This window comes from Anopheles darlingi, chromosome 2 (genome assembly GCF_943734745.1).
Source record: "Anopheles darlingi chromosome 2, idAnoDarlMG_H_01, whole genome shotgun sequence".
Lineage (NCBI taxonomy): Eukaryota > Metazoa > Arthropoda > Insecta > Diptera > Culicidae > Anopheles > Anopheles darlingi.
In genome coordinates, this window is record NC_064874.1 from 21115056 (window position 1) to 21139591 (window position 24536).

General features: G+C 52.1%; 1 protein-coding gene across 1 annotated transcript in view; it reads right to left on the bottom strand.

Annotated features, from left to right (window-relative positions):
- Positions 1–24536, bottom strand: part of LOC125948306 (hemicentin-1) — an 83511-nt gene that overhangs the window by 18028 nt on the left and 40947 nt on the right. The window contains exons 4-11 of the mRNA XM_049674244.1: positions 23057–23251; positions 21442–21702; positions 21228–21348; positions 20293–20633; positions 20031–20204; positions 18975–19094; positions 18806–18839; positions 4038–4215 (exon numbers count right to left, since the gene is read on the bottom strand). Of these exons, the coding sequence (XP_049530201.1) occupies positions 4038–4215; positions 18806–18839; positions 18975–19094; positions 20031–20204; positions 20293–20633; positions 21228–21348; positions 21442–21702; positions 23057–23251 (1424 nt within the window). The remainder of the gene's footprint in view (positions 1–4037; positions 4216–18805; positions 18840–18974; positions 19095–20030; positions 20205–20292; positions 20634–21227; positions 21349–21441; positions 21703–23056; positions 23252–24536) is intronic.

Below are 24536 nucleotides of genomic sequence, written 5' to 3' on the forward strand. Positions count from 1 at the left end.
AGCTGAGCTGAGGTCACTCCGAGACCTCCACCACCACCACCACCACCACCGTTACCAATGCCAACCAGCAGCAGCTCATCGTCGGACGTATCGACGACTCCGGCAGCAGTCGCCGGTGGTACCGGTGGTGGCTCATTATCGCAGACGAGCGGTGGCCTCCGTGGTCCACTATCCGACTCCGACTCACCATTGTCGGAGTTCTCGTTAGTAAGGCCATTGTTCCACGGGGATGGCCCACAATGGCTACCGTTGCGTCGATGTTGATACGACGGTGGTACGCGGCCAGTGGATACGCTGCTACCGCTTCGTTGTCGCATGGTGGCTGCCAGCTGATAGCCAGTGCCGTCCGTGCTCCGCATTCTGGTCTGCTCACCAATCGTACCATCAAGCTTGACACTATCGCCGACCGGATCCGGTGATGGCGGTTCATATCGCACGGAAGCAGCAGCAGAAGCAGCAGCAGCAGCGGAGGGACCACCCAGCAGGAGGGCTTGCGCTGCCACTTGCTGATAGTGCTCGAGATAATTCTCCGGATGTGTCAAGCTGTTCGGTTCCTCGGTTCGGGTGCCACCGTTACTACCGCCTCCTGGTGCTGCCATCTGGCGGCCATGCGACTTACGATTGCTCGCCGACTGTTGCTGCTGCTGCACTCGGTAATCATAACGATCCGGGTACCGCAACGGATACTCCATGACCATCGTGGTCATCGGGGGTGGCGCCCTCGAGCGATGGTTCTTTTCCAGTTGCTGACTTCCTGGCGCAGTCTGCGTCATCTCGCTGCCACCACCACCACCACCATCGTTGAGGAAATTGTTATAGATCCGAGTGTGCTGCGATGCGTTGCCATGGAGTAGCTTCGTCCGTTGGGGTTGCTGATAGGCCGTCCTTGCCGTCTTTGCGTTCTTTGCTGACTTTGCTTCTGCTCGATTCTGGTCACTCTCCGGAACGGGGAAGCGTAGGTTAGGATGTCCGTGGTGTCCGTGGCCAGCTGCTGATTGCTGACCATTGCCACCGCTTGAGGTTGCACTGTACACCGAGGCGTAGTCACTGCTACTCAGCGAACTCGAGGTCGCTCCATTGTTCCGTCCACTCTGTTCAACCAATACCGACCGGCCTGCGAATCCTTCGCGAGCTCCGAGAGCCGAGGCCACGATGAAGGGTGTCGCGGTGCTGTCATACAGTAGCATCCGGTCATCGTCAGTACCAGGTTCCTCTTCCTCGTCTTCCTCTACCTCATCACCGCCGTACAGCTCCAGTTCTCGTTCGTCTTCTTCCTCTTCCTCCTCGTCATCATCATCGTCCACTCCGAAATCGGCCTCCTCCTCCTCGTCCCGGGCCCCATCGAGGAGTAGAAAATCGTTAAACTTGGCGGTCACCACCGGGGGCGGTACCAGACTGTGCCGCAGATACTCACTCGAACTCGAGCTGGTATTGTTGGTGGTCCAGGTGGGTTGCCCGGGTGCACCGGGGCCACCGGCACCGATGTCCGCCGTCACACTCCGTGACCAGACGTCCTCTAGTTGGATTAGATTCGCGTGTGGTTGTGACGCTGCCTCGACCGTACTGTCCGTGGTTGCACCATCATCGGCACCCATCTGGCCTGCTTGGTGGTGATGATGATGATGATGATGGTGATGAAGCGACTTGGAACAGGATTTGGCTCGCTTGTGACGTACCGCAGTCGCCGGTGCCGTTGCCATGGGACCTGAACTGCGCTCCTCGAACGCCTCGTTCAGGAAGCTATCCAAGTAGGCCAGATTCTTCGTAAGGTCCAGTTCCGACTTGTAGCTCTTGTAGACGATCTGCTGGCTAAGGTTGGCTGGCGACTCGTTCTGCTCGTACTTGGCCGTGGCCTTAATTAGATCGTCCAGATTGTACGAACTGATGTTACCACCAGGCGGACCGTTGGCCGCGCTTCGATTGCCCACCACCGTCAGCAGTCGACACTTTTGACCTAGTTTGAGGAATTGTGATTTCGCCTTCGAGAAATACTTACGCTCACCGCTTCCCGCACGCTTCCCGGGTGCCGTGGCCAGCGCTGAGCGGGCATTCGGGTAGAGCAACTGCTGGTAGGCCTGACTGGCGGCATGCAGCGGACCACCGCCGGCATCCGGCATACCGGCCTCACCCGGTCGTCCATGATGGTGACCCGTTTTGTTGGGGAAATGAAGATTTACGTTCTTCAGCATCCGTTCCGATCGTCGCGAACCATTGCCGGCACCGAAGAAGGGTGGAACCAAGCGGAAGCTTGTCCCGCTGCTAGCTCCATCGTTCGGTTCCACTCCGATCGGCTGACTGGTTGGTTTCCGATGGCCACCGATGGTTGTACCAACACCGGCAAGCCATCGCTTTCGTCCGCCACCGCCACTGGCGGTCAGTGTTTGTGTTTTCGATCGACCATCCGCATCCTGGAGCCGTCTGTCCTGCTCCAACTGTTCGCACCGGGTGTACGCATCGTTTGGTGGGCCCGTTGGTCCGGCATAGTCCTGCCGCTGGAAGAAACGTGTCGGAACGGCACTCGGCATCTGGTGCTGCTGCTGCCAGTGGAACTCGCTGCTATTGTCACCATCGGCCGCCGCGTTGTGTGGCAAACTGACGCTCAACCGTTCCTCATCGGCCTCCGGCCTCGATCTTCGTTCCGGGGTACCACCACCACCGGTGGCCGTTGCCTTCCTACGATTGGTCGCCGACTTCCGGTAAGCCGAACCAAGCGTACGGCAGCCGGCATCGCGTGGCCGGATGTTTTCATAATTGCCAATCGCCGACGCCGACGCCGCCGCGATCGACGGTGGTTTCCGGGGACTGGCACGACTGGCCGGCCGGCACGCCACCGGCGCCATTTCACGCCCGGAACCGGAACCCGTATCGGATGCTTCCGGTGGGGGTCCGGCTCCGGGTGTTGCTTCCGCTTCCGTCATCGCATTCGGATTCGTGGCCATTGGAATCTGTGGCCGTCGTGCATCTGTTCGTCGTTCGTTGAGGTCCGTGCCCTTCGTCTCCTTCCGGTCCACCGTTTCCGCCTCTCCGCCACCGGCCAGCTGGTAGATGCCGGTGCTCGAGTTGGCCTTGATGAGGATGCCACCGCGTGCCCTCGGACACCAGGCACGCAACGACCCCCCGACGATCGGTGCACGATCCGATGGCGATTTACCGCTGACGACGACGGTTCGTCGCGGCTTCCAATCCACACCACCGTTACTGGAGGGTGGTCCGGTGCTACTGTTACTTCCGCTGCTACTGCTATTACCCTGCCCTTCCCCTACCCCATTACCTACGGTAACACCTTCGGGACCATCCAGCTTAAGGCCATCGCGTGGCGTGGCGCTAGTGCTGGCCGTGCTATTAGTGGTGGTAGTGGTGGTGGTGGTGCTACTGCTGCCGCCGTTCGTATTACCACCACTACCACCGGATATGGTCGAGGCGCGTGACATTAGTATGAGCGAGTACGACTTCTTAAAGCTAGTTTTGATTAGAAAGTTCCCCCTATCCAACCGATCCAGTAACCGATTGAACCGCTCCAAACCATAATCACTCGCCTTGGCCGAGAGCCGCCTCGGTGCTCTGGTTGCTGCTGCTGCTGTTGCTCCTTCCCGGGGCTGCTCCTCCTGACCTTCTGCGTCGGCGCCGAGCTGCTGACAGCTGGCGCGTGTCTGAGTATCTGAGGGCACCGCCGATGGTGCCGGCTCTAACCTGCCACTAGCCTGACCCTGGGTACGATCGAGTGATCGTTTATCATGCAACTGAGACGAGGCACCACCGGCGACGGCCACGGCACCGGAACCACCGATGGGCGGTTCACGGACAACGACGACGGCGGTGGCGGTGGCCCGGGGTGAACCCGAAGACCGAAGATCGCCGCCATCGTCGTCGTCGTCCGGTGAACCGCCCCGGGCACCGGCGCCGCTGGTCGCGCAGGCCGCGTCGTCATCATCGTCCGTGAGCGACGATGACTCCTTCACCTCGGTGCCATCGGTCTCACTGGTTGGCGTCTGCTAAACCCTTGTCGGTGGTTGCAATATCATCGCGGCCATGCGTACCTTCATTGCTTCCGGTGAGCCGGGCGTTCCGTTCTGCTGCTGGGCGTGATGATGGGCGGCATGGTGCGGATGGTGATGATGCTGCTGATGATGGTGGAACCCGGTCGGTGTCGTGTAGATCGAATCGAGCGGCGGTACGCTCATACTGTCCGAGCGGGACTTCAAGTCGGCCTTTTCACTGGAAGGAAGAGAAAGGAAGAACAGAAAGTGTGAGCATAACCAGGAGGAGCTCATAGTCGGTAGACCTCCGGATTGGATTATTTAGAGACATATTCCCTGACAAATAATCAATGAATTTAATATAAATTGATTACTATAGAGACGTTTATTTTCCCTGTGATTGCTCAAAGGTATCCGATCTATCGATCAATAGTTGATGTGGATTTCACAACAAATTTTTCAATTATACATTCCCCTCGATAGAATGTCCAACCAAGGACTAGCAAAACCATCATATTAAAGTCTTACTTTAGTGGAATGTTCAGTGTTCCAGTGAGAGTTGAAGGATGTTGCTTGCAAACTAATTGTCTATTAGACCGAACACATTTTGAACGTCGCTTCGACAAGTGTCGACTGTAATTGGTCATAAACAATATGGACCTATCGATTACAAGGTATTATTGTGAGAGTCTAGAGACAGTATACTACTGCAAAAACACTTTATATTGTTTCCTAGAGGTTTTCTCGTTAAAATATTGATCGGAATGATGCTTCATGATCATAAGAATCATTTCCATTGAAGTGACCTAATCAAATGAAATGATGTACATATCTATCAAACCAATTTTGCTGGAACATTCCAGGATCCAGGCGAATTCTCGAGAAATTCCTGAATTTACCTTGGTAGTCAATATCGTTTACTACGAGTGGTTCGTAATATCAATTACAGATAAGTTAATTATAATTAATACACTTTCGTAAATTACTACAAACTGTATCCCATTGCAGGAGTTCGGGACTAAGCACCGAGCTAAATTGAAAGCATTACTGCATACAAAAGACTACATCCTAGATCTTCATTGGTCTCTGGTCCTCTGGAGAAATATTTACAATTCATTACTGAAATGGAACCGGTAGCACAAAAGTAGAAAGCTATAAATAACGATCATCATCAGCAGCACTACGCACTAAAAGCCCTTTCCTCCCAAACATCCTTCCATCGAAAGCAAAAGGCCGTCCATCTATTGGCAAAGTGTTACATTTTCTCATCTCCGCACCTTTGCAATTCCAAAAGATCCAGCAGATAAAAACGGTGCCAGAGAGTGAAGCCCAGCACCGGCCACTATCACGCATCGTGTTCAAAGCATGGCATCTGCTGCTTCTTCTGCTGCTGTTACCTTTCGGCAAATATTTATTTATGCGTTCGGGTAGAGAAAAATGCATACCACCCACCACCCGCCGGTCGGTCGGTCGGTCCAATGCAATGTGCATCCCGAGGGTCATACCGTCCCGCCGTACGATACTCCGTATCGTCTTTTTGGGACGTAAATTGCTCCGGTCTCCGGGGCGAAAGACAAATGTATCTAAAAGCAATCCGCTTTCCGTGTTAGAATGTATACCCAGTACAGGAGGACCCAGAGAAAGAACTCGGTTCAAGTGTCTGTGTGTCTGTGTGTCTGTGTGTTTGTGTGATCAGAAGATGAAGAAAATGATGATAGCGAGCGTGTCTGCACACATGTGTAGGTCCCATCACTCCCAGGGTGCCCCGTCCCCGTGGAGCCGGTTCCAATGGCAAAGGGGCTCAAGAGCCGACCGGCCGTTCTACCGGTTTACCGGTTACTTCACTTAGTCCCTGTCCCTGCCCCTGCCCTGCCCGGATGTTGTCGTCGTTCCCCGCCACAGCAGCAGCAGCAGCAGCAGCAGCAGCAGCCGGAGCCCCGGGGGGCTTTGTTGCCACTTTGGGCGGCCCGTATGCCCCCTCCCCCTCCCAGCGCCTTGTTGTCCTTCTCCATTTCCCTCGAGTGGCGACAAAGCGAACGAAACCCATTAAGAGATAAAGTTGTAATCCGAGTAAGAATCTGTATGCAAAGAAGTTTACCCACCCAGTCGACCGGGGGGTGCCCCAGGAGGCACCCAACAGGGTGGGTGGGAGGGTGGGAAAATGGAAGAAAATTCCAAAATACCAGAAAAGGCTCGCTCAGCGGCCCCAGCGCGGACAGCAGCTGGACAAATAGAACATGAACACGAACAGGACCTTCAGTCCCGGTCCCAGCGGCAATTGGGTTCGGTTCGGTGGGTGATGGGTGGTGGATTGGGATCGTTACTTGTTCTTTCGGTTCTCAGGGCCCGGTTTTCCCAACGAGTCAGCGTCGATGAAGCGAATGGCCAGTGGCTGAGATGAGTTATTGAGAGAATGAGGCTGCATTCCTGAGAATACTATCGATGGCTTGTTGTAATTAATTAGAAATTCAAATTACTCCCCAATGGGGGGCCCCCGAGCTGAGGCCATTCCGTTTAGTCTGTGTTTGCGGCCCCTTCACAAAGCCCAGGGAGAGTGGAGTCCATTCGCCAGCTTGTCGATGTTGCTCCGGTGCACGATACGATATAAGGCAGCTGGCGATCGAGCGAGATTGAGAGACGGCAGAGTTGAGCCGAGTGGTTCTGGTCGGGGGGTTTAGCAATTGGTATCCGAGGCTAAGGGATTAAGGACACCGCCGAGCCGAAGCCGGAGCCGGAGATCGAACATCTAACCAACACCGATAGCCTCCTGGGAAAGGGGGGCCCGTGAAGCTTTTAGTTGTGCCGAGTGTCAGGATTAAGGACATTTGCAATCATCTTCCGCAACCCTTCCCCAGTGCCTCTGGGTCTGGACACCAACAGTCCGCTTTCGATGACACAGCATTGCAACAACACACACACACACACACACACACACACACACGGGAGGGGAGAACGGTAAGGGGCCCGTGACACCTTCTGCCACGTGGATGACCCGGAACGGTGATGTTATTATCTTTCCTTCCCCACCGTCGTCGTCGGCTCAATAGCTTTAGTTTGTGCTACATAAATTTTTGCCTCGCATCCTTCCGGCCTTCCGGGAAGGTCTCACCGGCTCTCTCATTGCTTCCGGGCCCGGCCCGGGAAGGGAGAAGTAATGCTGGGTACGATTGCTGGGTGACGATTGCTTTGCTAAGCCGTATGGGCGATGTATCTGTTTAAGCAGATTAAATCCGAGATACAAGCCAGGACCTAGAGCCCACCTAGAGGCCATGGCATACATCTTCATTGTGGATGCTTGATGCCGCATGGAAACAATGTTATCAATAGGTTTGCCCCGGATGAATTAGATTATTTTGCTGTGCGTACACACGCACACATACGCCTGTAGGTTTATGCACGAGTTTCTGTATGATAGTCACTATCAGCGTCACTTGTTGCTAGCCATTGACTTTCGATTCAACCATTGTGGCCATTATGTTTGCACTAATGTGTTCGAATGTTTTGAGCACTGTTATGTACCTTGCCCATTGTCTGTATTGTTTCCATGCGGCTTGGGATGAATGTGCGTAATTGATGTTGCTGTTGCTGTGACAGATGCACTTCTCTGTATATTGTCTGCAAAAGCCCCGAGGGCAATACAAATTCATTATGTTCGATATCAGGAACTGAAGGAAACTTGGTACAGTCGTCATTTTGTTCCGCGAAGCGTTCGCTTAATCTTAGTAGGCGTAGCAGTCGTCATAGAAGCATTGGCGAGAGAGACAGGGCCTTATTTCTATGCCTTAAACCCTCCATACACGTTAAGATTATCCATCAAACCACGAGTTTTTCGCACATCCACGCTTTCTATGAAGCGAGCACGAAGCGGAAAAATGATATTGCTTGCAACATTCTTTTACGTCAGCCTCAAAATCATTGTTTAAAGGTGAATGCTACCAGCAATTTTCATCCAGCTCGATTTTCGTGGATGTGTCCACTGACGTTGAGATTGTTACATGCAACATGCAAAATTCAACGTGTGTGCGTTAGTCCGCCAATCTGGTCGCCTTAAACCACATTTTATACCATCCATTAGGGTCCAACCAGCGTCAACAATTTGAAAGATCCTTCGTCCATCTCCTCCTGACGTATCATTGTTTGTTTATCGCTTCATTTCGGTGACTACCGGAACGGCGTTAAAAGAGATTGACGTTCCATGCCGTTACGATGCCAGTACAGACGATTTCAATAAAAAATAAACACACACGCACACAATGTGTCCTCTGTCACCTGGTGTGGTCCCTGATCCACGCGCTACGCACACGCGATGCATTACCTCCACGTATTATCATTAACAGCTCGAAGCACACGCTGCGTGCGCGGTGCCCTCCTATACAGGATGATGTATTTTATGTTACACGCGTCGCCATTTTTCAAAACTCTCGCATGTCAGACCACACGTGGGAAGTGAGAAATAAAATGTTTAAAGCCAAGCAGCATGTAGGAGATAACGCGCGGGGGGTTACGTACGGGGGTTTGCTGCCACCCCTCTCCCCCCCACTCCTTGCCGGTGATCATATCAATCAACACATTGTAAAGACACCACGCACACATTTCCTCAAGCTCCGATGCTGGCTCCGCATCACTCGTTTTTGGTGAAGATACCATCATCAACATCAACATCATCATCATCATCATCATCATCATTGCCATGTCCCCTTCTTCGCTGCGTATATTTTGCGTTGTAGCAGATATTTTGCGTTTTACAGGCTCATCATCACCGTCAGACGCTAGCTGCTGCTGGATGGTGGGAGTGTGTTATGCGCTACGCTAAAACCTTACTCCCGGAGGTTGTTCCACGTTTAACGCCTCGCACTGTCGGCATCCACATCACAGCCACAGCCATGTATTTATGCTGCTCATGCTGGCACCTTACCGCAAAACCTTGTGTGAGGGTGAATGGTGCTGATGATGCTGCTTCTGCTTCTGCTGCTGCTGCTGATGGCGATGATACTTATGATAAAAATCCTTTCAACTGCCAGAATGAAATGAAAATGAGCATGGCAACCGACACCTACCACCACCAGTACCACCACTACCGACACCACATCTGCATCACATCGGTCGTCGGTTGTCGCTGCTGCTTATCCGCCAGCGAGCGAACGGAATAGGTCCTTAGTGAAGTCCTCGCCAGGGCCATGCCAGGGCCTTCGAGAAGATTGACTGTCGATCGAGAAGAGGAGAGACGAAGAAGGTGCGCAGTGGTGCGCAGTGGTGCTGGTGTTGCTGCCGCGGTACGGTGCGAACATATCCGTCCATTTCACAAACGGAAACGCTGCTGCACATGGCAACCCCGGCATGGCCGCATGGAGATATACGCTGCTGCTGCTGCTGCTGCCCTGGGACGCTAGATTGCTCGGGTGCATGATACCACCACCGCCACCAAGCATCAAGCATACCACCGGATAGTCGGTTGGTTGGAGCATTTTCTCTGTTTTCTCCTCTCTCCGAGTTTCACATTTTCCATTCGCGGTTTTCCGTTTGGGCGGCGCGGGCTTTTGCTAACCAGTCCATGCAACCGTCTCGCGCTTTGCCGCATTCACCTGGCCGTCGTGTAGTGGTGTGTGTGGGGGGCGAATGCGGATCTTGCGGCCGTCTGACGTCTCGGTGCTGCATTCATTTGAGGATGGGGAAGAGATCGGGATCAACGTGTGGTGTATTCTACTCCTTTTTTTACCTTCTTCGTCATCAGGAGCAATGAATGTACACACACACACACACACGCACACATGCACACACAGTGTCACAAAAAAGCACTCATTTTGACACATAACATTCATAACTGCCACCCACAGTGTACAAATGAAAAGCCCAGACCAAGCAATGGGCGCGAGAAGATGGCGGAGACGCCTCGTCTCGCTGTCACAGCCGCCGTGGAGCCGGTGCCAGTGCCGGTGCCGGTGCTTTACAAATCCTTTTCTATGTTGATTTGTGCTGCAAATTGTATCTCATAACACCGGGTGCACCCTAGTGGAAGGTTGGGTTAACGGAGAATGGAGGGAACGAAAGTGGTCTTGGGAGGGGGTTTAGCAAACATTTGCAATCTCCGGATGACACCATTCGTGTTCACGAGGATCATGTGTACACTTAACCACACTCAACTGCAGGCTCCTTATCCGATCTTTTTTCCAATGCCTCGATTTACACACACACACACACAGAGCACGAGCTGCAACCAGATCAATCGGTATGGTGTGTTGTTTGACAATCGTTAAGCTGCTTTAACCACTCGTCTGGTCGGCAACGATAGCAAAGCGCGATGCATCGACCCCTTTTTCTCCGATGTGGCGTGAAATTTAAGACGAGAAACTCCGTAAAACATCAAACCAAACCCTTTGTACCAGTCTGCCTTTATCTGAGCGAAACGAAACGTTGCGGTATTAGGCGACAGCTTGCGCAACCGACGGCCCGCTGGCTCACCATGACTGCCGGCTTTTTGCCGATTTTCCACATCAAACGCGACGCGGATCGGAGTCGGATTTTTACGCTACGCGGACAGCTACTCACGGAATGTACATGAAACAATGCTGCCACGAGCCGGTTAGCGAGCGGAGTGACGGGACTGAGAAAGTGAGAAGTTCTTATTCATTGCGCCAATGGCAGCTGCCTTGGTGTTCTTCGGCTACCGGCTTTCGTTGACCACCATTACCACCAGCGGCAGCAGCAGCAGCAGCAGCAACAAAATGATTAATCATCACATTGTTTCACGCAACCATACCCTCAGTCCAATGGACGTCAGTTCCCGGGGAGTTGCAGCCGCTGAACCGAGAAATTGCTTATTAGCTGTCAACGGAGCGCGCGCCACAATGGCCGCACAATGGCCGCACAATGGCGCGCTGGAATCATTTGTAACCGGACACGGCGTAATTAATTTCGCCAAATTTGCCGCTGCGCGTATCGTTCTCCTCCTGTCGCTCTCTCTCTTCGTACAAGTGAGAATAGGTTCCGGTCACTCAAAAAGCCTCTTATTCCTGGGCTGGTTCAAACAATGCGAGAAGTGCGTCCAGTTGAGGTCCACGCTTCATCCAGTGAGGAAGAACTCTCCCGGAGTCGAGTCGCGTTTTCCGAATCTCACAGCAAAATCGATGCTTTTCCATGTTTCGCGAATGAATTCACTTCCATTCGCTGTTCTGCCATTTTCTCCCGTATTTTGAAAGCTTTTCACTCTAGCAACAGCACCACAACTGCGTGCGTGCGTGTGTGTGAGTCTCGTGGTGCGTGCTGCGTCGTCATAATTAAACACTTACCGACGCCCCCTCCCCCGTGAAAAGCCTCGACCGAGATTACGTATGCGGCACATATTGCTATACGTTATCATTAGACCCCCTTTTCGCTCTCATGCTCAGACCGGAGTCGGTGTCGTCGGGGTCGGGGTCGGGAGGGCCAATGGGTTTTCTCGCGCGATCCTTAATTACCATCCAGCTGCTTATGATTCTCCTCAAACCATGGTTTCGGACCCCTCCCCCCCCCGCGAAAACAGATTGTATTGGCTGCTCCCGGGCTCTATCTTAACGAGAGGGCTCTCTCTCTCTACTTGAAGTGCTTCGCTAATGCCATCCTCGTCTGGATCGTACATCGACAGCAGCAGCAGTAGCAGTGTCTGTGTCTGTGGGTGCCGCCGTAAAACTGCTTATTGATCGTTTTCGTGCTCGCAAACCAAAGGCACCACAGCACGCCCAGCGACCGGTACCGGTGCCGGTGTCGGTGTCGGTGCCGGTGGTTTTCGGACCCAAATTAAGGTTAATGCTTGCAAATGACAGCTATATTTGCCCAATTGCCATTCCTTCCTACCTCTCCTTCGAAAACCACATCGAAAGCCTCGAATCTTGCGTTTCACGCCATAAAAACGTCAGCTCAGCAATGGCCGTGGGGGTAGGGGGTGGGGGGAGCTCACACGGTCCACAATGACCAGCCAGTCAGCCAACGAGACAGCATAGCTCTTCTCTTGGAGTGCGCACCGAAACGATGAAGATCGAAGAAGGATGTACCACAGCGTCTGTGTGTGTGTGTGTGTTTCTTTTATCCCGGTGTGTTCCGGGATTCGAATTTATATCGTTTACGGGTGCTTCTCTGTGTCTGTGTGTGTATTATTAGCTAGCTTCCCTTTGCGTGCATTAGTCGAGTCGTACGCCACACCAGCAATCGTGGACACAATGGACGCCACGCGGGATATTATTGATGAGCGCGCTTAAGGAAACATTTCCTTCCACTTAGACCACACCACTCGCAATCGGGGTGTTCCACGGTAGAAACGTTATTTTTCTTATCCATCTTCCCGCTTGGAGCACAACCTTGGAACGGTACGATCGGTGGCTAATCGTACACTCTCCGGTGAAATAGAAGAGAATTCCCTCAACGAAAGCGTTTCGGGCTGCATGCTGCATCCATGGCAACCGTCAAGGCGACTAGTTCAGAACGTCAAAAGCGATCCATTTGCGTACTCGGGACCAAGTAGATGTTTCTTCTTTCTCGCCGTCGTACAACGGGGCCAAGCAACATGTCCAAGCGGTACGGAAAGCAACTCAACCGAGACATAACATCAGCACGCATCAACCCACACACACACACACACAGCTACTGCTCTCTCTGTCCCTTCTCGTTATCCCCGGAAAACCTTTTGTCCACAAAACATTCGCCCTGGACTCGACTCCGGGGGTCGCAGACCGCAAAAGAAAATTGCGAAAAACGTAAAATATTGCTCGAAATTTGTTTAGATTTCTTCCCATTGCTATCTGTAATTCCGCACATCCATCAAAGCGACCGCTCGACCAGAAGCCGGTCTTGGCGAGGGCCAAGAAGGGATCGCTGGAATGCTTACGCAGGGAGCGAGGGCCACGATACGGATCCGGCGCACCCTGGTGCCTTCTCTCTCGCTCTCGGTGCGACAAGCGATCCCGTGGAATGAAAAATGACCGTTCTTTTGGGCGGAATAGAATAAGAGAGGTCTTTGGGTACGGGGGGGGGGGGGGGGGAGGTTCGAACCGATAGCCTCTCGTCGTTTCGCTTTGGTGGAGCTGAAACCAAAAAAAAAGGCCATCAAGAAGGATCCGGGCTGCGGCTGATTCGATTACAGGGGGTAAGGGCGAACGGTGGTGAAGCCAATAGGCCAGCGTCTACGCGGACTGCTGGGATCCACGCTGCTTCGTGGTAGAGGGATATTGTTTTTCATGGACGAATTGTATTACGATTAGATCGATACGATACGGAGCGAGATCGGTGGTTGCAGCAGGCTGGTGGTAGCGGCATTCATCAAATTGCTTCCAGCAGCAGGCCACTTGAGAGCCTTCACCCTTCGCCAGGTCAATCCGGGCTATCGGTAGCCGGTTTTCCGTTACTCAATCCTGCTCTTAAATTTTTTTTTCTGCGACCATTTTGCACGATAAAACCACCGAAAAGCGAGTGGAAATTTGCTACGTAAACTGTGTCACAACATCCGGCTTATGATGGACAACCTGTGCATGGGATGTGCAACTGACACAGACAATGGAACCGTTTCCATCGCTTGCAGTGCAGTTTCGTTCGCGAACGTCACATAAAGGACGACGATGCACCGAGAAGCACGTAACCGAGAGTGCAACGACGACGACGACGATGCTGTACCGGTTGACATGTCGTTGGTCCGGTTAGGTCGAGATGGAGGGAAATGAAAAAGGGACTCGCATGGCACGAGTTCCTAAACCATTTCCAGGATTATCCCACGGGATGGTAGCCCTCTCTCTTTCCTCCTCCTGGTGCCCGTGGTTATCGTGTTTGTTGACCTCGCCAAAGCCCGACGTCTTTGTGGTTTCTAATTGGATTACCCTTTTGTGGTCTCTGTAGGGATTTCGTTAGAGCATTTCGTTCTGAGAAAAGACACAACTCGCCAGCGGCGACAGCACGGTGGCAGTACATTTGAAGAAGTTAAGCGCTTGGCGCTGGTCGAGTTATCTAAGTCCACTCGCCAAAAATCGCCCGGCATGGTCTCAACTCGAAAGCCACCGTTATCAAGATGGGATTCAGTTTCGTCCTCAGCTCCAGCAGTGTTTAGGGAGCCGTCTTGGCAAGTTAAACCCACCTTAGCTTCATCAAGGTTTCTGGTACCGAGGCAGTACAATGGCAGGTTTGGGACAAAAATTATTTAAATATTTTAATTCAAACCAACCAATGTTATGGTTCCGCATGATGCCGCAGCCAGCAATGCCAGCAAGCAAAGCGATGGCGAACCAGTTCCAGTTTGAGCAGTTTTCGTTTAAATTTCCATACAAATGCATACCTTTAGTCCGTAGAATCTTCTGGATATCTGGATGCCCCACGCCCGCCCGTAATCTACCGGTTGTGGTGTTTCCAAGACATTTCCAAGAAGGAGTTCGGGTCTACCGGGTTGCCGCACTCGAGTACGTCCGTGTTGTTACGATAGCTTTGGACATGAACTTTACTGTTCCCCGAGAGCGTTCCCCAAAACCCAGGACCAAACTTCCTTCCCCTTTATACGGGAAGCACTAGACGGAGCACGTGGCCGGCTCTAGAACACAACATTTATTCCAATTACAGGTTAATCCATTCATTCATGCACATTCATGTTCGAAATTGTTTTCGGTTGAAGATACAGACAGAGAGAGAGACTGGGGAGAGAAAGAAAGCTCATTTCACTCGCTTGCTAGGATCTTGGATCCCAGGAACCGAGACATTCGTTATTGAATTGGCTTGGCTTTCTAATAGAAAAATCGCATCGCCACGGTGACACTTTAGTTTTATCTGCCGACGTCCCATCTCGTACAACGGTTTATTGAATTTTTATTATTTATAACATAAAAAAGAACCCCGAAAGCCGAACAAAAGGCACTCCACGGTCCGACCGTGGCGATATAGATAAGGAAGGCAAACGCGGTGCCGATGGTGCGGATGCATAAAGTAAAAGCTTTCTCAATTTCCTTCACCATTCCCGCCAGCACCGACATTGAAAGACATTGGACGGCAGGCGGCACAATGGCAGTTTTGTGGTTGCCGCTGCTGCTGCTGCTGCTGCTGCTGCTGCTGCTGCTGGAGTCACTTAAGAGTCACTGCGTTGCTGCGGCGCTCTGCGGTCATCGTTACACACAGGGCCGGGCCGGGCACAAGAGAGCGACCAACATTGGTGTTATTGGCAAGGATCAGAACACCGAGCCACCCGCCAACAAACAATATCAAAGCCTCAAGGAAAATGGTCCCAAGCCGCAAGCGATGGAAACCGAAACGACGGTCAATACACACCGTCACCGTCCGCATCGGACGGCTCCATGGGGAGCCGTGGACCTGGACCTGGCTGCATTTTAATAGGATTTAATAAGAGATCCACCAGAAAGCTCCGTTCTCTCCGTCGAAACCACGGGACGGGGAGGTTACCGGAAATCCACATAAGAATATACATCGGTGTATGTGTGCCTGTCTCTTCTATGTGTGCGTGTGTGTACATACTAATGTACATATTGTTGTATCCACTTCCAATTGTTTTCTTATCGGTATGGTTGTATGGTACCGCTGCGCATCGCTGTTTATGTTCTGGCCTCCTGTGTTTGCATATCTTTAAGACGTTTACGGCCAAACGTTTGCCGCCTACTACAACAACCAACCAACAGACGTTGAGGTTGAGATTTGACGGCACAGACCATGTGGTCGGCCGTATGTTGACCTGGTATGTGACCTGCTTGCTGCCTGCTGTGTTGGTGCTTTGATGGTGTTGTTTGAGTGGATCGTAAAAAGTTCGTAAAATATTGATGAAGTTTTAACTTCCTGTTCTAGCGCGAGCACTTGGGCGTTTCGCGAAATCCACGAAACAACAAATTCAACTGTCCACCGTCGACTGGCCGTGGAATGTGAAATGGATCCGGGATAGCGAAAATAAAAACAAAAACATTCAACTCTCTCGAGCACCGGAATGCCACGTGATCCGTTACTAAATTGATTACCATGTGACGACGATCGACTCTCGGGCCCCGTGTAATCGGATAAGGTGTCGGTGCAGGCGTACGGTTCCCCACACCCCTTGCTAGAGCTGGACTAGTCGTCCCAGATACCCTTTGAACCCTCGTCTCGCATATCACGCAGCTAATGGGCAAATCTATTGATGTGCACGTTGTTTTTGGCGTCTTCAATTTCCGCCCATCGGCCCTTCCTCCTTTTTGGGGGCGAGCGGGTTGACAGTCCAGGAAATTTAAACCTCCAGGAACGCCGACCGGACGGCCGAGCAAGAGAGGGTGGTGACGGGAGCGAGATTCTTTCCGTTGCCAGCCAGTGGCCTTCGAAAGCAGATAGCTGCTCGGGAGCTGGAAATCCAATTTTCTTCCTCAAACCACTACCACTCTTTTTCGAACATACAGACACTCACACACACACAAACACACACACACTCGTACGGAACACAGTTTTAGCGGAGATGCCGACCCTTCCGTGTGAACATGAAAAATGGTCCATCGCTGGACGCTATTTGTCATGTGATATTTTCAATTTTCAGTGTCAAATGTGCAAGATTTATTGCCAATAGAATGGCCTCCCGCAGCGCCCCACAATTGCGCAATACGCCCGAGAAACGCCACAAAGAGAACGCCGCGAGAGAACGAACGGCCACTTGTGTGGTCTGAAGCTGGAAGAAAGTTTTCCGCAGATACTTGGCGACTTGGCGCTTCTCGAGTGCCCTGGCTGGAGGCTGGAGCTCTCTCTCTCTCTCAGTTTCGCGTGACAATGTTTGGGAATGGCCGAAGAAAAAGCCAAAAAGGAGCCTTCTCCTCATACCTAATCAAACCGGAGGGGGGTTTGATGATGAAATTATTTTAAAATTTATTGCCAAACGCGGTTGTTGTCACGCGCTAGCGGTGGTTGGTTAGAGTTTCGCAAAATTCACGATTAACACACCTTCCTTCAACCCTTGGTGGTGTTGGTGGTGGTGGTTGGTTTCGGTTTTTTTTCGGGCAGGTCTTTGTGTTGGGGTCCAAAAACCCGGTTTGTTGCGCAAACCCCCCTCACGGGCTGTTGTTAAAGGACCCGTACAAACAAAACACGGGCCCACGTCCGGGTCAAATCCCTGGGAAAAAGGGTCACCGTGAGGGTGCCAGTGAACAATGCCAATGGCCCTCTCTTGCATAAGATTTAATGAAACTGTAACAAACGATGATGCCTTTTTTCCTTTACCACCCCGAAGAAAAAAAACAAAACAAAACCCGAGGAACGATGAGGAACTGGCTTAACATCATGTCGGTGTTGAGTTGAGCCGCTTTTCCGGCCGGGACGGACTTTTCCGGGGGGGTTTGGAGCGTAAGGAAGTTTTGCGGTTTTACCGAACCTCACAACACATACTGTGCGCCAAGTCAAGTAAAACAAAAAAGATGGAAAAATCCTCAAGATTAAAACCGAACCGGACCTCCCCGGGACTCCCTGGTCTGGTCCCCTTGCACCCAGCGAAGGTGCAATCTCTCGACCCCGAACCACCACCAACGTCCGTAAAGAAAAAGCTCCCCCCTCCTTCAATCTCTTTAGCCGTGGCCACACGGGGCGAAAACTCTAGCGCAAACGAAAAAATTAATGCCAAAACTTTTGCGCTTCGATATGTTTACATGGCCGGGTTGAGGAAATTAAAATCGTTTTTTTGAAGAAAAGGATTGAATACACTAGCAATGATCACTCACTGTCGATGTAAACCACAAAAAGAACATATTGTGAGCCCTACCGTTTGCAAAAAGCTTTTACGCTAGGTTTTACGCTCCACGGACCAATAATAGTTTGACAGCATGTAAACGGCAAGCGTAAACGTTTTGGCATTAATTTTTTCGTTTGCGCTAGAGTTTTCGCCCCGTGTGGCCACGGCTTTTCTTTTCTTCTTTCTTTGTTTGTTTGTTTGTTTGGTTGTTTTGTCAGCAAAAGCGGGTTTGCGGTCCCACTCTATGCGTCCTTCCCGGGAGTGCTGGGCCCAAGCGGAAAGAAATCCGATTTGGCACCGAGGGGCCCGGGGTTTAGCCGTTTTGCGGGAATAAAAACACTTATTTTAATATTTCCCCGGGGTGCACCTTTCGGGGCACAATTCGTGCATATTTTATCGTGCCTCATTTGCTGCCTCTCACCGTTACAACAAAAAAAAGGGTCACCAGCAACGGAGAAAGAGAGCAAGGAAACGAAGGGAAGTGGTGTGCAAAAATGGTGCGAAAAAAATAGAAAATCGACAACGACCCTCCTGCTCGAAGCCACACCACGCGGGTTGCCACCATAAAAGTGAATGCATTCCGTGAAGGAAGCTGGTGGAAGATCGGAAAACCACAGTCACCACGTTACGTTAAATGGTGGTGGTGCGAAAGATGGCAGGATAGACCCTAGAATCGAAGGTTCTAGGTGAGGTAGAGCGTCACCATATGCAAGCACCGGTAAGGACCGGTAGGTTGGTGGAGAAGAAGAGCGCTGCATGCATAAACCCGAGATCATTTCGTGTCTGTTGTGTTGAATGCTATGCTGTAGCCAGCGCGTCAGATCGGTCATACATATTCACATCGGCAGCATCGGCTGGCGATGGACGCTTCGAACGTTCTGCTCCATCCTCAAGATGGTGTTAGTGGTGGCAGTTCGCCGAAGCCGCATCATTCGATCGTTGTAACGACATTTGACAGAATTTTAAGTTTCCTTCTCCCACCAGCGTCCGTTGGTGGCTGTCTGTCCCTCCCTGCAGGTGGCCATCGGCATTCGTTCGAAAGTATAATTAGATTCCCGAGCCAGAGCCAGAGCACCGGAGCTTCGCTTCGAAAAGCGAAGAGAGCGCAGCACCACTTGACACCGGGACCATGTCTACGTACCTATCCTTCTCCGATGTTTTGTAGTTGTTGCGATCTGTTGGTGAAGAGGAAGAAGAGGAAGTTAGAATGGGTGTGTAGAGGGGTGTCTGAATAAATGCATAAAAATTAAGAAACATCAACAGCGGCCACCCGGGGGCCCTGCTGGCTTGTTCGCGCAGATATTACTTACTTCTGAAGCAGCACTTCCGCGCCCGAACCGCGTAGATGCAGAGACAGATGAGGATGAGAAAGGCCGCCAGGCATCCGCCGGCAATGCCAAGCAGATAGCTCAGCTCCAGCGGTTCCACTACTGTTTTGGACCGGGACCGAGACCGCGAGCGACGTAGCGTTGTGTTGTGTCAAGATGGTGGCGACAGGAAGGAGCAGGTTTTCGGTCGAGTCATATGAAATTGGAAAATTAATTAAAGCTTAGTTGTCTGGGAGTTGTGGGCGGTGTTGAGTAGTTTTTGGTGCGTTTGGTGAGAGCACACGAAGGTAGCACAGGATTAAGAAGCGAGGTTTGTGACATCTCCGGGACATCTTCGAGACAGCCCACGCGCGCGCGCGCACACAAACACACAAACAGAGTGCGAGAACAGTGAGAAAAACTTTTCCCGTTCGTGATGTGGGTTCCATCCTGTACAGCACCACCGATGTTGGGGTTTCCCTTCACGGGAACGCCCATACGGTACGCTGTGCGTTCGTACGCGTAATGGCTTAATTATGATCATTTGTAATGGCCGTAATGAACGGGAAAAAGTTGCTTATGGTAATACTTTGATAACATTCACGGCGGAAGGAAGAGAAAAAGGACACGTTTGTGGTGCCAAAGTTTGCGGAGAAAATGAAAATGTCTCCAACATGGGGCACAGGATGTCGCACAAAAATACTTGTTCGCGCAAAGGTAGCAGACACACGCACGCAACTCACGACGACGACGATAGCGACGACGAAGACGACGACGACGACGAAATGCAAAGTTCTTCCCCATAACATAGGAGAGAGGGAGACGAGAGACAGTGTTCCGGAGTTCGGAGGACACATGATTTGCGTTGTCAATGCTCGCTCGTTAGCCTCGACATTTCCCCAAATTGGTGCGCAACCGTCATCGAGATGAATCTTTCCCGTTAAATCAAATCCACCGGAGACTAATTTACTGTTTCGAACGAGGGGGGCGGTGTTCATCAATCCATCAAAGGTGCGTGCTTGGGGCCCAGCCCTCCACCGTGGTCTCCCATTACCTTACCTGAGAACATTCCTTCGACGCGAAGATTGATGGCATGCCGATCGGTGCCACGTTCGTTCTCCACCACCAGATAGTACGGCCGCTGGTCCTGCAGGTCCGCATCGTCGATGTGTAGCGTGGCCAGATAGCAATCCTCGCGGCTATCCTGCGTCACATCGTCCACCCGATAGCGACCTACGTGCGGCATAGAGAGAGAGAGAGAGAAAGAACGCGAACGCGATAAGTCCCGATGACCGGTCTTCCGGTGATCCGGAGAGCTTACCAATTCCCGAACCGGCCTCCAGCCGCAACGAACCCCACTCCCAGGCGACGTGGCGTGGCCGCGGATCGGCACACACAATCAGTGATAGCGTCGCGGAGTCACCCTTCCGTACCGAGACGGAATGGCCGATTGCACCGCCGTTGGCCGATGTCGTACGGAGTACCTGAGGTGCACCGACCACCTGCAACGCTATCGGATCCGAGGTTGCCGTCCGTTCCTGACCATTGATGAAGTTCGTCGCCCGACATTCGTACTCGCCCTGATAGTCGTACGTTACGTTGTCGATGACGAGACGCGACTCACGACCACGATCCAGAAATGGTTTGCCCTGGGTCGAGATCCTGGAACGAGAAGATAAGACAGTGCCACCAAATGAGTGTCAGGATGTTTGTGTGTGTGTGCTCAGAAGTGCCACGTTGAAAGGCGCCCAGTGATAATGAATTCGAAATGAAAAGTGAATCGCGACGTGCGGTTCTGAAATGGTGCAGTTCAAGTATGGGACTCTTGACAGTCTCCAGCAGCTGCCATGTCTTTCTGTAAAAGGGAGCTTCAACACGAAACTGTCAGCCAACCAGACTGCTGCTGCTGCTGCTGCTGCTAATTGAAGGGCCCTCGTGTAACGTTGCATCATCCCATGAAAAGACATGTTAGATGTGGCAGTGAAATGTCTGCAAACAGCAAATTCATTTTGTGTTGCAATCCAGGTGCAAGCCGCGATGCGATCATGATGCGCCTTTATGGAATGCTCTTTTCATTTGCCTCGTGGCCTCGTGAGAAGGAGGGAATGTTCTTCACCAGCAGGGCACAAGTGTCATTAGCTTATTAAACAATTTAAATGACGAAATTGACGGAAGGGGCTGTTGCAATGAGGCGCTTGCCATGGTTTCAAGTCACATTTAACATTTTTACACGTTCTATCTTCCCGGTTCCCTTACCTTTGCACCCATTTGTAGGTCGGTGCTGGATTACCCTCGGCAACGCACTCGAACGCGGCCGGACTGAACAGCGGTGCGGTGGTCAGCCGATCCGGACCAGCGGACAATATTTTCGGGGCATCTGGAAAAGGGAAAATCGGAAAAAACACGCTCACATCAGTTGACACCAATACGACCGGACAGGCGGTCAGCTTGTTTTTTTTTTTCTACTCACATTTAACATCCAGCTGCACGGACATCTGATCGGAGGTACCGACCGAGTTCTGGGCCTGGCAGGTGTACAGACCGGCATCGCGCCTTCCGACCGGTCGCAGCTGTAGCGACTCCTGCAGGCTAGCGATCTCGGACCGTCCGGCACGGCGCCACACGATGCTGGCCGGTGGGTTCGCGTCGGCTACGCACCGCAGGATCAGCGAATCCTTGCCCTCCTCCAGATCGATCTGGGGTGCTCCCAGCAGTCTTACCGTCGGTGCATCTATTTCGTGGCGATTCGAAGGGAAGCAGGAGAAGCGATAAAGTAGGTTAATGATCACTTCGGACACTCGGCACGGAATGGTATTGATTGGCATACGCTCGCACAAAACACACACACATACACACATACAAGGACACTGCACGGATATCCTCATTAAAGTGCAGGATAAAGCTTTATCCCCTTTACTTTGGTTGAGTGTGGAATGGACTGCATAAAATATGTCCCCCCCCGCTTCGCACTGGAGCACCACAGGAGTCGAACATATTCTTTGCATCTCATCCGCTCCAGCGACAACATCGGGGAATCAAGGTCCCCGGAATGGCTGAGAACCCCCGCCGGCGGGGGAGAATTGCAGCAGAATTAAAATGCAGACCGACCGACCGACTGGCGGAGTGCACTCAGGTCAGCAGCACCACAGGGCACCAGCAGCAGCAGCTGGACACAATTCGTACCAATGCATTCTATAAATATTTATCGCTGTTGATAAAACAATATTAATTGAGGTTGACTGCCAGCACGTCCGGTGGGGTACGTCCTTTGGAAAGGAACGATCGACCTCCGTTGCTCACTATAGGAGCTGGAGCTCGAGCTGGAGCAGAAGTTGGAGGTAGCGCGTGACAGAAAGGTCGCCTCTAGGGGTCCCTCGAGTCCCTGGCATCGGGCACGTGCTTTGTACACGCAGCGTTCCCATTTGCTCTGCCAACTGCATCGTTTCGAGCCAATTACCGGAAGCAGCCACCATTGATGGTAAGGGATTACGAAGGGAGACAATCAGTGCAAACGTTGTCTCCGTGTGCTTTGGAGGACTTCCGTGGAGGACAAGGGCAAAGGAATTCCTGGGCAGAGAGTGTCCCCCCCCCCATCCCTTTGGTGTCTGTGTCGTTGCGACGGGACAGTCTGACGCTAATGCTGATGAATGGTTTGCCAATTTCTGGCTGAAAGCTTACGGAGCAGCGAATGTCTGCTGCTCTAACGGGTATTTATAGCCCGCCGTGCAACAATCGCTGCCGAGGATTTCCGATGTGATTCCCGGATGTGATGTGATTAACATCACGTCGAGTGCAAGCGCGCGAAGAGAGCCAATTAAATGAGTCCTTGGTCGCCTTCATCGAAATCGATTGATGCTGGTGAAGCACGGGGATCGTTTTCTGCAACAAAAAAAAACCCTGACAATCCTAATGATCCCCGACGTGTCTGCGTGTCTGAGTCTGCGTCTGAGAATCCAACAGTAATGATGAGATGCTTCTAAGAAAATGGCATCCATCGAGTCGAGCAATGCCGCGCTGTGCTGTGCTGTGCTGTGCTGTGCTGTGCTGTGCGGGTTATAATTTATGAAACATCCCGAACTACTTACATTTCACGTCGAGACGTCCCTCGACCGCTACCGAGCGGGCAGCGTACGATTCGTGCAGTGCCAAACACTTCAGCATGGCACCATGGCGATCCTTGTTCGCCGGTATCTGCACCACGGATGCCGCTGACCAGGTCCTGGGATTGTCCGGCTCCGTAGCGTTCGTTTGTGGATGGATCGGAGAAAGCTCTTGATCACCTAAGGGAAAGGAATAAGAAGTCAGTCATGAGTTTTGAATGGACAGCACACTCCCATGTACAGCGGAAGAGAAAATGATTTCAATTTTGAATACCATCCACTATCGCGGCGCCACTTTCTCCTGGCACGAATCCCCCCCACCCTTCAATCAATTATGAGCTAGCTGCTTGCAAGTTGCATTATCGTGCGCCTCCATTATGGTATTCCATTTCACTCAAGCACTCAGCACGCCTTGGCGTCAGTAAGTGCCCGGGTGGAATCTGCCTCTGATCTGACCTTTTCGGTTTAAAACCAGCATTAAGGCCGCGCCGATTTTTGGGAACCCCGTGAGCTAGAAGAGGAAAGGGACGTCCGGGGGGGTAATAACTTGCCCATAATTCCCCCCCCCCCCTCGCGCGTTCTCGGTGTTTGCTTCACCGAACCGAGGGTAATGGCGCAAAATGCTGCCTTTGAAGTTTGCTCCCTTGGTGAAAGCTCACTCTGGGCCGCGCAGAGATTCTTCGTTCACTGTTCACTCGCTCTGCGGTGCTTATGAAAGCGATTGAAAAAGTGCACTTCTAACCTCCCGGTCCCGGGATGTGGATACGGAAGTGGACGGCCTGGGCAAAAAGTTTCGGCATCCACCGACCGGGAAGCCGTGGATCGTCTAACCATCAAGTAATATTACTCCGTACGCACACACACACCGTGCGGACAAAGGCGGACGGCTAGGCAATGGACCACCATTTATCCCCCTTTCCCCCTTCCCCTCCCTCCCTGCAAGTGGGAGGCTCAACTTTTCATTTTAAAATTCCATTAAACTGCATTTAATATTCGCTATCTCAGCCACTTCCGAGCGAAACGCTGCACTCCTGCTCGATGCGCCATCGGAGAGACCGAACTCAGACCCCCGGTCGACGGCGCATGTTGACGTAAACAAATACTCCGGGCAGCTCTCGGAACGCGGAGCGCTAGGAACGGATTCGACCGGCACCGGGGGTGCGATTTGTGTATTGCATTTTTTTTTTCTTGCATCCACCACCATCCACCAGGCCCATAAATCCGGTGAGCCCATTCGGTGCGGTGTGTGTGTGTGTGCCGGTTCGTTGCTACGTTCACTTGGAAGGCGCCAAAAAGGATCTCGAGTTTTATGCTTTCTTTTTTTTTTGTGTAGAGGCACCATCGGAAGCAGCACAAGAGCTCTTGAGTAGCTCGTAGCAGCACGATATAGCGACCGTCCGTCCGTCCAACGTATTCCCCCCCGTGCTTGGCAACCAAGGCACACTAGTAGTTTGTGAGCATTTTG